The 12,454-nt window shown below is 32.8% G+C and overlaps 1 protein-coding gene across 6 annotated transcripts in view; it reads left to right on the top strand.

Annotated features, from left to right (window-relative positions):
* The window catches only part of FANCL (FA complementation group L), a 307,120-nt gene that overhangs the window by 238,406 nt on the left and 56,260 nt on the right, over positions 1–12,454 (top strand). For all 6 annotated transcript variants that reach the window (XM_059187733.1, XM_059187732.1, XM_059187731.1 and 3 more), the window contains 2 exons: positions 7,503–7,599; positions 12,271–12,339. In XM_059187733.1, the coding sequence (XP_059043716.1) occupies positions 7,503–7,599; positions 12,271–12,339 (166 nt within the window). The remainder of the gene's footprint in view (positions 1–7,502; positions 7,600–12,270; positions 12,340–12,454) is intronic.

The following is a 12,454-nucleotide window of genomic DNA, read 5'->3' as shown; positions in this document are numbered from 1 at the left end:
TATGTGCCTGTCTCATCATGGATAAAATTGGCCACATGCAAAATTAACCCATCCTGAGAGATAGTTATGAAATCTGTTGTTTAGATTTGTGAGAGATCAAAGTTTAATTATAGTGACTAGTGTGCGTGATTGAATTAGAATATAGCTGCTGTTACCGAATCACTTGTTTCACAGTCTTTACAGATGAAGAATGTGTTAGCAAAAGAGAAATTGCTTGCGTGGATTGTCAGAAGCCAGATAGTAAGATTTTGTCAGTATTTATTCAGTTCTTTCTGGAGTAAGAAAATCTATCAATTTTATTTTTGTGATTTAATCCTTGAATCAGGTCTGGCAATGTTGGCATAGGGTTTCAGACCATCAGTGCCAACACTGAGAGTTGAATTGTGCTATCCACATACTAGAATTGCTACCTTTTGAGGCCTTGCCTAGATAGCTGGCCAGCTTCTTAATTTAAAATATCTCTTAAAATGACACAGACAATAATTTGTATGACAAATTGATTTGAATGGATTGTCAGAATCTTAATGATTTGTAGACAATGTCAGTATGTCTTTGTTTTTCTTACACTTTAATATTCTTGTAGATTTGTTAGTATAATGGTAAAATCTGATAATGAAAGAAAAATCTTTTTTTTTTTAAGGTAATGAAGACTTTGCTGTGTTTTTAAATTACATAACTGACATATCCAATCAATTCTATATGATGAGGCTTTATAAAAAATTAGGAAAAAGTAGAAATATTTAGAATATGACTGAAATCTTTTTTCTTTTATTCACATACATTTTTTTTTATGGAAATGGCATTGAGAATTAGTAACTGACCTTAAGTTTGATTGCTATTGTAATTTCTGTACTTGTTTTCAACTTGTATAAAAACACACTAAAAACAGCTATTGTCTGAAGGGTAAAAAGATGATGGTAAGTCAGTGATTTTGGGTATTACACAGTTCACAAAGGTAAGTGATGCAAAAAGCTGTCTTGATAGGTTTCTGTTCACTTCTGCTTGTGTTGTTTAGCAGAAGGGCTCATTAAAAGGATAAGAATTAGAGTCCTTGGGGTTTAACAGGATTTTCTGTTCAGAAACATTAGGATGTTAAGGATATCAAGAATGTCCTGGCGTTGAAAGCACTAAATACTTGTTGTTATAAGTAGGTTGATCTACATTCCACTTTACCTAGGATAATCCTAGTTTATGCTTTTTATCCTGGCCTCTTGCAGTCTCAGAAGTGTCTTTTTGGAAGAAATATGTAGTCATCTTAGTTAGAAGATACTTAATGTTTGTTTTAGTAATCACATGGCCCTAGGTAATTCAGAGATTAAATAGTTCTAACAGGGCAAGTGTGATCTGATGGTTTTATTCTTTTTTTAAGACAGCATATATATCAATTAGAGTGAGTAGAATTCAACTATTTGGCCTTTTAAATTTGTCTAGGGAAAGAACTGAGTTTTATTAAATTTGTTGTGCTGTTGAAAGATTGTAAATACATATTAAGTTGAATTTTTAATTAAGTATCTTATTTTGGTAATGAACTTACTAATCCATTGATATTTTCTATAACTCCCAGTGCATTTCAAAGAACTGTATACCATATTGGGAGAAATGGAGATACTTGTTAGGAGGAAATTAATTCCAGTAACTGGACAAGAGTTTTAATTCTGGCTTATCAGCTCTGTGTCATTGGGCGAGTAATGTAAACTCTCTGAGCCACGTTTTATTTTTCAAATGAAACTAATAATACTTAATAGTAAGGGTTAATAAGAAACATGTGTTATTTGATTCAAAGAATGCCATGTATAAAATAGGTTTAAAGTTGAGCTACTAGTTCACCTAAAAATGTCAGACTATATATGAGTTTTACAGCTCTTAATTAGTGTTATGATTTCATTATAACCAGTAATGATAATTTTCACTGCATATTGCATAAGAACATAGATGTTAATAAGTATGATTTTCATCCTAAATTATCTTTATCATAGAGTGCTTTTTTTCTCATATATATTCAAATCACTGAAAAAGTGGAGATTATCTAATAATGAAAAAATTGTTTTTCTAAATTGGTAATATGTTTATAGTATGTAATTTAAACAGTTTGCATTCAGTTGTTTGAAACTTGCATATAAAATCAATAAATATTGAACCAGTCTGATAGTAACTTCTCCATGGTCATGTAATGCATAGAGCATTGATGTAATGCATAGTTTAAAACTTTAATATTCCTTAGAAAAAAGTTGATTTGACTGGGAAGCAAAAACTTGAAAAGGAACAGTGTGACAGTTTTGAGAAAGTCCTTTTGAAGATTCATTTATTTGAGAGAGAGTTCACCTGCTTGTGCATGCATATGCAAGTGAGGAGTGGGGCAGAGAGAGAGGGCGGAGAGAATCTCAAGCAGACTCTGAGACCTTGGTGGGGCTCAGTCTCAAGACTCCTGAGATCATGACCTGAACTGAAACCAAGAGTTGGACACTAAACCAACTGAGCCACCCGGGCACCCCTAGGAAGATGAAGTCCTTTGGGGCTGCAGATGATTTAGGAAGGTTCTTCTTAAAGGAGGTGGGTATTGGGATAAGCTTGGAAGGAATGTAGAGAGCCTTAAAAGGCAGTGGTGGAAGTAAGTATGTAGTGATGGAAATGTGCAGTTCATCTTTGGACTTTGTAGTAGATCAGTTGCTCACAGAAGAGGATAGAAACCAGGGCCTAACTGAAAGGTCTTTCCTACTAGACTAAGGATTCTGTATATGCAAATGATGGGGACTCACTGATTATTTTTGAGCAAGGGGTTGATAGGATTTTATAAAAGTATCTAGGAAGATAGGGGCACCTGGGTGGCTCAGTCGGTTAAGTACCTGACTCTTGGTTTTGGCTCAGTTGTGATCTCAGGGTCTTGAGCTCAAGCCCCACATTGGGCTTCCCGCGCAGCAGGGAGTCTGGGACTGTCCCTTTCCCTCTGCCCCTCCTACTCATGCTCTCTCTATATATATATAATACATAAATCTTAAAAAAAAAAGTATTTAGGAAGATTAATTTAGTCATGAAAGGCAGAATAGATTAATGTACAGAAGATACAAGAAATAAAGACACCATTTAGGGAGATTGTTTTTTGAAGTAGTTAATGCTTAAACCTGAGGGTGGTAATGAAGATGAAATTGATGCTTTATTAAAACATGAAGATCTTTAGTCTGCCTTTGATGTTATTGCTACATCTATGCCTCTAGGTATTTAAAGAAAAACTATGTAACCTAAGCTTTTAGTCAAAGTAAATACTGTATTTCAAGAAAAACAAAGCAAATTTGTTTTGCCTGTCTGTACTGATACCATTCAGCTTTTACCAGGAACAGTGGAAACCTCTATGAATCTTAAGTATTAGTATCCTTTTTCAAAGGTTTTAAAAATTTTAACTCAAGTGTAGTGCCATTTTATTATAAGCAGTAACTTATAAAGAAATGCAGCAAGTGATAAATACAAAGTTAAGTGCCAAAAATATATATTCTTTAGATTTTATATTTGTGTTTTTCTATTTCCTTAGTCTATTTTAGAATATGCCTATTTAAGTAATAACACCAAAACTTCTAAATACAAATTTAAAATGTGATTTCATAACTTTTCAAAAATTGAGCTTTTCACTGATTTTCCTAAATTTATCACTTGCATGAGCTTATATCTTATTTAAATGAATGAAACTGTTTACTCCATATTGTCTAAATTGAGAGACGCAACTTTATAATAAAGCAGAGCATTTGAAACAGACTTTTTTCAGAAAAATGGATTTTGATATTACTTGTAAGATTTTATCACTTTAACTCCTTCCTTTAATAATCTCTTCCATAGACCAAACCCTAAGATACTCTTTCCTGTTGTGGATAGAAATACATTGTATTAGTAAGGATACAAGCTGAGCTGCCATTAACAAAGAGAACCCTAAATTCTCAGTGTTCCAGACAAGGTTAGAATTTTATTCATCTCTCTCATTTAACAGTTGAGAGGTAGGCAGATGGTCAGGAATGAGTTGGTAGCTCTGTTCCACAGGGTCATCTAAGAATCCATGTTTATTTTGTTTCTCAATCATCCAGTCTGGCTGCATTGTTAAGTACATAGGTCTTAGCCATATGTGGCTATTGACATTGACATTTATATTTAAATTACATTAACAATTCAGGGTCTATACCAGCTGTATTTTAAGTTCTTCATATCCACACATGGCCGTGGTTACTATTTTGGACAGTGCAGAGAGAGACGACCTCCATCACTGCGGAGGGTTCTGTTGGTTGCAGCTGCTCTGAGTGTTGTTCTTGTCTGCATGGTCTTTGCTGGCTCTCATTGGCCCAAGTTTTAGTCTGTAGTAGGGAAGATGAGAGGGGGTGGGGAGAAGGCACAGTTCTGTTATAAATGGATAAGAGATGCACACATCCCTGCTGCTTACAGTTCTTTGACCAAGATTTATTGATATGCCGACACCCAAGGGCAGCTGGAAGGGTTTTAGCTGAGTAGAATGTACCCTGCTAAAATTTGGTTTAGTTAGGGATGCTGTGGAGGCAGGGATCCTATTACCAAAAGGAAGGAGGTGAGAAGAGATAGCACTGGACATTTTGCAATCTAGGTTGGATGTACCAAAGTGTCAATAATCACAGTAAGGTTTCTTCCTGTCCCTCATACAAAGTAGACAGGGAGTCAGCATGAGTAAAATGTTTAATTTTAAATGACTGTGCTGAGATTAACTCATAATTATACATTTTTTGCTGCCTTATTTGAATTAGTTCTTAAAAGTTCAAGATTAACATTATGATCATTTTGACTGCAAGGCCATATTTGGAGCAGGACAGTGTTTATCTCTAAGGTATTATTTCTGTCTTAACTATTGTGGGAAGTTGATTTTTTTGTATGATTCTGTAAAGACTAGACCTTTTGTTTATTTCTATCTTATAGGTGTTCAATAATGATTTCTAGTATATTGATGCTGAGCAGAAATGTGAAGCATGAGAAGTACTAGGTGGTGACTTAGTTGTTCCTTCTCTTGTCATCTGTTCTTGCTTTCTGTGTGCATATTTATCTGACTCTTTTAGACAGACACTCTTAAATGTTCATGTGTACAACTTCTATATTTCTAAATAATATGACTTTTTCAGTGTAACTTACCAGTCTTAGAAATACTGTACTGGTTACTATAATAAAAATGGATTCGGCTCGTATGCCACCTTTTCTCTCCCTTCTTCACTATTATTCTTCTATTCGCCCTAAAATTTCTTAAACTTCCTTCATGTTCCTTCAATTAAAGATGTTATGTCTTCCTCTCAAATTAGCAATTACAATTTTTTTTTAAGATTATTTATTTATTTATTTGACAGAGAGAGATCACAAGTAGACAGAGAGGCAGGCAGAGAGAGAGGGAAGCAGGCTCCCCGCTGAGCAGAGAGCCCGATGCAGGACTCGATCCCAGGACCCTGAGATCATGACCTGAGCAGAAGGCAGCGGCCCAACCCACTGAGCCACCCAGGTGCCCCAGCAATTATAAATTTTAGTGTTCCTTATCTTCCTTCCTCATATCTTTCCCCTTCTACCTCTCAATTTTTGTCATCTCTACTTTTTAAATTGCTGTGGTCAAATATATTTACATTAATTTCTGTAGCTATAATTAAGTCTTTTAGCTTTTGTCTGTTGTTGGATTCTAAAAATTGGGATTAGTAAGCAGTTACATTTTTAATGACTACATAAATACTTTTCACTGAAAAGCTAATGGTAGAGCAATTGCACTTTCATCATAGCTTTATTGTTTATAACTTAGTTTAAAATTTCTTCATCCCTTTTGGTTTCTTGTATTTTTTATATTAATTTTGTCTTATATATTAAGTCCTACCCTCTAGTCTATATATTCTACAGATTTTTTTGTCCACTATCTTCCTCCAGGAGTCTTCTTTCTTTTTCTTCTAATCTGTTTTGTTGGGACACCGGAGTGGCTCAATCGTTAAGTGTCTGCCTTCTGCTCAGGTCATGATCCCAGGGTCCTTGGATTGAGCCCTGCATCAGGCGCTCTGCTCAGCAGGAGGCCTGCTTCCTCACCCCCCAGCCTCACCCCCGACCCTCACCCCCCAGCTGCCTCTCTGCCTACTTGTGATCTCTGTCTGTCAAAGAAAACCTTTAAAGTCTTAATGTTCTACATTTTTGGGAGGAGAGGGATTTGAGGTGTTTACAGATAGAGCTGTAGGAAAATGATTATATATATATATACACACATATATATATATATATATATATATATATATGAAGCCATTGATATTTTAATGTAAATATTTTTTTCTAGAATAATTTTACTTTTTATTTTCCAGGACTCTAGACTATTCATAGTTTCTGATATAAATTTCTTCTGTTGATAAAGATTGTTTTGTTTTGCTTTTGATTCTACTATTGAAGATACATATCTTTTCAGATTCAGATCTGTTTTTCATTACAAGCAGTGTTCACAGCTCTTGCCCAGTATTTCTTGAAATTGACCCATTTTAACCATTATATCTGGCCAGTGACTAAGTGGCATATAGTGATGTTAAAAGAAATGTTTCCTAGGTTAGGAGGCTAATGTTAGTTCTGAACTATAATGGGTCTCACCATCAGTCTGGGTGATAAGTTGTGCAATACTCTTAGGCTACTTTTTATCTTTACAAGAGAATAGTATTGTAAAAATGTCAAAAAAAAATCCACATGCCCAGTTCGCTAGTAAATATACTGCTAAATTTGAACCTTTTTGGCAGTAGCTTATGCTACTCAAGGGACCGTATTTTTACAGAATGATATATTTCAAAGGGTATTGGTTTCCGTTGTAGAAAATTCATACATTTAGAGCAACTTAAAGCCAAAAACAATTGTGCTGTGCTATAGGTTTAAAATTATTAGTCATTTTGAATACATGTCCAGGTTAAATGTCAGAAGCTATATATTGCATGGAAAGAAAATTTATTGTTAGCAGATTAGACTGTACTTGTGCTTATATAACATTTTCCTTAGAGGATCAGTTGAGTATATGAACTAATATCAGCCAGATTTTTGTACACTAACATTATTGATAATAAAGGAGAAGTTCATTGAAGGGAAAAACAAATAAAGGAAGCATAAAAGTCTCCTAGTGTATGAAACTACAGAAATGGATCAAAGAGTTTGACAGGAAGTTTAATGTGTACATAAGCAGAGGCTGACAGCAACATGCTGTGTGTGCCAAAGGTTCCAGTGATGGAAAACCGAAACATAGTGCTCACTGACCACAGCATGAGCCTTGACACACATTGTAAATAATCCAGAGATCTATGACTGCATTAAGCACCAGGCTGGTGTATTAACGGCAGTAAATCTATAGCTGCATAAAGGGCTGGCATGCAGAAATTCCTCTGATTAATTTTTGTAATGGATTCATAGGAATACAGCAAATATTTTCATTTTGAATCCTACCATCCTCCAACTTCCCCTCCCCCCATCTTTGCCCTCCCTAGTATGATCATTTTTTATTTCCTTCTGTTCACCAGACTTGTATATGTGGATACTTGTCTCAGTACCATCAAGTTAAAAGCTGAAGATGCTTCTGGTAGAAAGCATCTAATTACTCTCAAGTTGAAGGCAAAGGTATGTGCTTCATTAAACTGTTATTATAGTCAGGAAATACTCTGTGAAATGAACTCTGAATGTTTTCAATGTAGGAAGTGCTAATGGCTTCTGAAAAGGTATTTGGTACTTTAAAAAATTTATTTTGGAAAGCTCAAAAAATTTACCCACTAGGTTTCCAAAAGCCTAGACATGATTTTGTGTCGCTCTTTTATTACAGACTTGCTCAAAATATAGACTTCATAGTGAAGAAATATTAGAAATAAGATTGGGCAGGCTCAGAGGACCTTGATGTCCTTTTTGTAACATTGTACAAAGACAAAATTTGAGTTTCCACTTTCCCAAGTAAAGTTTCACTGAAGTCTCTTGTCTTCAACTTTTACTATGAATTACACTCTCCAAACACATCCATATGTATACCTTTTTATTCTTTGTTTTGGCTAAAATTTTAATTCTGTATTTTAAGAACTTGCAAAGGTTATGCCTCCATTTATAGACTCTTTACAGGCTAGTGATCTATAATTACTAATTCTGTTGGCACAAAACATAGCTGTCTTTATGTCTTTGTTTTAGTTCTAGGTTATGAATTTTGAGAAATAAGTAGAGTAAGCAAGTTCAGCATATTAATCATTTATTTAGTAATCACTAGGGACACATTAGAATTTGAGAAAACCTGGACATTTAACTTTTTTTATTGTTCCCAGGAATCCTCAATCAACTCTGGTTCAGAAGATTGTAGTATGAAAAGATCAATTGTGTTTGTCCGTTTTAAAAATGTGTCTGGCATTTAAGCTTTCCATGAGAGAAAATTAATACATAAAGCTGGGTGACACAGAAAAGTTGGTATCTTAGAGTGCCTCTTTATCAGGCAATTTGAGAAATGACTCATTCTCTCTTTTTCTCACACACAGAATATTCAGGTATAATTTTAAGATTCATGTGTGATAAGTATTGAAAATATTAGTGGGATAGAAATTTATTTGTGAAAGAAGTTACATGGATATTTTTGTCAAAATGAATAAAAAATTATTTTTTAATTTTTAAAGGTGAGCTTTGTTTTTACCCTTAAGATCAGGGAGAAATTTTCCTTTATTTCTCCAAAGATCACATGGGTTTCTGTAATTTACTTCAGAGTTTTAATTGTTTGTACTTTGTACATTTATAAAAATTGCTTTGCTGTTGTGAAGACCAGAATGAAAAATTTTAAATGCATCCTGTCTTGACTCGTGGTGGTGGTGGTGGTTTTTTTTAATAGCCTTATTTTTACACTGTACTTTACTAAGGAGATTCTCTGTCTAGAATTACATCTATAAAATTTTATTATTCCAGTTAATGACTTTAGTTGGTAATATCAAGAGGAAGGATGTAGCCATTAGAATGGCCCATCCTTTTTGCTTTTTCTTATACCTTTTCAGGGTAGATAAGGTGACACTTAATATTTCTGTGAAGAATGTATCTAAGTTTTTGCAGCATTGGTAACTGTGAAGCACTATTATGGATTCTCTGGGAAGAGAGAAGAGAAGACTTTATTTAAATTAAGAAGGAATCGAGAAACAAATTTGTATAAAAAAAAGTGGAAATGAATGATTTTTATATTGATATGATTTATTAGAATCTTTAATTGTATATTGAGTTCAGGTTACATAGACCGAAGTTGTATTTTAGTTGTGGTAATTTCTTCTGGAATATTTAGTTCTGGGATTGTCAGTTAAAAACAGTGATAGCTGAAGCTGTATATTAAAAGTATGTAGTGCAAATTCACATTTAAAACTAAATTTTAAAGGTCAAGCTGATCTTTTTTAAACCTTAATGCAGACTTGTTTTTGTAAATATAAAACCTTTATTTGTTTTACTTGGTATTTTTTGATTTACAGTAAAGGAACACATTTGTTTCATTTTTTTTTTTCCTGTTGAATACCTGTTCTCCCAATTCTGCCATTTTCCCTCACTCCCTCCAACCCTCGAAGAAAACAATGCCAATTTTAATTAAACAGTCCTTATTAAGAGTGAATATATAAGTCAAAAAGAAATATAATAAGGGAAATAGTTGAATTTTGTCATTTTTATAGGTGTATTTCTATGCAATATTTAAAGTACATGCTGAACTATGGGATGGAACTATTACCTTTTCTTTTAAAAAAGGAGATCAGGGCTTCTTCAGCTTTGGTCAAGATCCAAGAACTACTTGAAAAACACAGATGTGTTTCAGAGGCTGGGCACTCTGTCTGCTGGCCGTTTTTGTAATTTGCTACAGTTTGTATGTGTTTACTTCAAGGAAGCCTTACTGCTTAGATGGTCCAATCACAGAAGAGATTGGGTTAAAATTTTCCTTAGAACAACGTTCTATAGAATCTAAAAAATACCATATATGACAAAAATAGTTACTTAATATTGTATGACAATTGTATTCTTTGATAGCTATTGATTTGATGGGTTCTTTTACATGAGATTTGAAAAACTGTATGTTAATTAAGAACAAGAATTACTTATTTTTCAATTAATATTCCTTTATGTGGAGCTTTCATCGTTTCAGTTGGACTACTAAAGTAAAACTTGGCAATTAGTCTCTAGTTTTTATATATCTGTACAACTTACTACTGAAAACTACCTGAATTTTGATAGTACAGTATTGCATTTAGTTACCTATGTTATAGTTTTATAATACAAAAGATTCTGAAATATCTAGGATGCTACTTACTAATTGACGTTAAATCATCCAGAAGTATATCAGTTTTTTAATTAGGTTCTGTACAGTTATATGAAGTTTATTGTATAAACAGAATTGATCTTGAACATGGATGTAATTAACATATATATTTGCATTTAATTTACAATAGATATACAGTAAAGCCACCTCTATAGATCAGTCTAATTTATTACATATTTGTATGTCTGTATAATTACACATAAAAATGTATTTGAATACATCATCTCAGAAATTGTGACTCATATATATGGGATCATATGGAATTTATAATCTGCTTTTTTGTTTAACTATTTGTAGGTTTTTTTTTTAATCAATATATATGTACCACTCACTATATTGAGTCCTATTTGAATGCAGGAGATCATCTTCTCTTTTAAAATGTGCTGTATGTACTAAATGACTTCCAAAGTCACAGATATTTTTCTTTGTTCATCTACTCTAAATACAGTGAACATCTTATTAACTTCATACTCTTACTGAGATTGATGATTTAAGTTGATATTTTTCATTGTCAACATGAGTAGGAGATTAAAAAAAACTCAAAATGAAGTAAATGCTCCATTTTGACCACAGAGGTCTCAAGTGTGCATTATAATTTTTACAGAATCTTAACATGTTAGAAGGAAAAGAGACTTGATAACACTTTTGCTTGAGTTTCATCAATTTTACCTATCAAACAGCTATTGAAGTTAAATGACTTATCCAAGATCACATAAGTTAGCAGAATTGGAAACCAGAGAAATTAAGGTCTCTGTCTGCACTTATTGAGATAATTACATGACTTGTAAAGTGGCTTACAGATTGTTTCTGTAGTGACTATAGCAGTTATACTCAGAAGTACATCAACTCTTACTTTGAATTGTAATAGAGCTCCTTCCTAAATCTCAGCTTGACCTTTTTCTTTTTTCTTTTTCTCCAAATGAGAGCATTTTATATTTTTATTATTTCCTGTGTATTTGCCTTTGTGTTTTCAGTTTTGCATAGCCAGATAACCATCAGAGTATAAGTTGATAAATTTCTTTTTAGCGAATTGCTTACTATAACTAAATGTTAATTCTTTTCAAAACATTGACTTCAGAAGGGCTAATGTTTGCTAAATACTATAGTGATAATTTTTGGAACCCATTTGCTTATTCGGCGAAGTTGTGAGAAATAAAATGCTGAAGAAAGTGAAAATCTAAAACTTATTTTAAGACTTTGTTGAATGAGAGCTAGGAGTTTTCCAAAATTAATTTTCTTTTGGTAAATTTTGCTTTTTAATGAAAATAAGTGAATTTTCTTTAATTACATCTGACTTCTGAGAATCCAGAACTGGTTTTTACAAAAGTCATGTAGTACAATTCTTTAATAACAAAATTGATTTTAAGAAAAACTGTCTTTTGTCTTTCTTAACTTAGATACCTAATTTATCCTTAATGACTATCACTTTTTGAATAAAGCTGTTGAATTAATTTTTTTATTGACCATGAAAAGGTTTTTCTTAAAACTATTACTTTTTTTTTGTTTGTTTATTATATATTTGCTAGGACTAATTGCTTTATTAGGAAAAATACATTTTTCTACACTTCTTGGCTCTTTTAACAGATAACTTTTTTAAAGTGGTGCCTGAGATGGAGATTAAATTTTAGATTGAAAGGAAATTAAATATTAACCAGTTTGATCTCTCTTTTTAAAGGTAAAGAAACTGAGATCCTGTGCGTTTCACCCCTCAATTTACAGTTAGTAGCTGACCTGACACTGACTTAATTCATTATTCTTTACTCAAAACCTATTGCTTTGGCACCTCAAATCACCAAACTTTGTACCTCCTGAACATAAGTTGACTTATTAGTCAGCTCTTGACATCTTCTACAATAATAGAATCAAAATATTAACATATAATACATTTGCATTTATAAGACTTTTCCTATTCAGTTTTTCTAAAATAGTTCATGTGAAATTGTCATGACAGAAGCAAATATGACCAATTTTATGCCTTTTTATAGTACCCAGCAGAATCTCCAGATTGTTTCGTGGATTTTCCTGTGTCATTTTCTATTTCTTGGACACCACAGGTAAGTTCTTAGATTTAAGTAGCTGAAAAGCATATTCTATTAAAACAATAGGTTATAGGTTACAGCTATAGGTTATAAATATATATATTTTTTATATATATATATAATAAATATA

This window comes from Mustela lutreola, chromosome 9 (assembly GCF_030435805.1).
Source record: "Mustela lutreola isolate mMusLut2 chromosome 9, mMusLut2.pri, whole genome shotgun sequence".
Taxonomy (NCBI): domain Eukaryota; kingdom Metazoa; phylum Chordata; class Mammalia; order Carnivora; family Mustelidae; genus Mustela; species Mustela lutreola.
The sequence above is the reverse complement of the archived record's forward strand: the minus strand, read 5'-3'. Positions and strand labels throughout refer to the sequence as shown.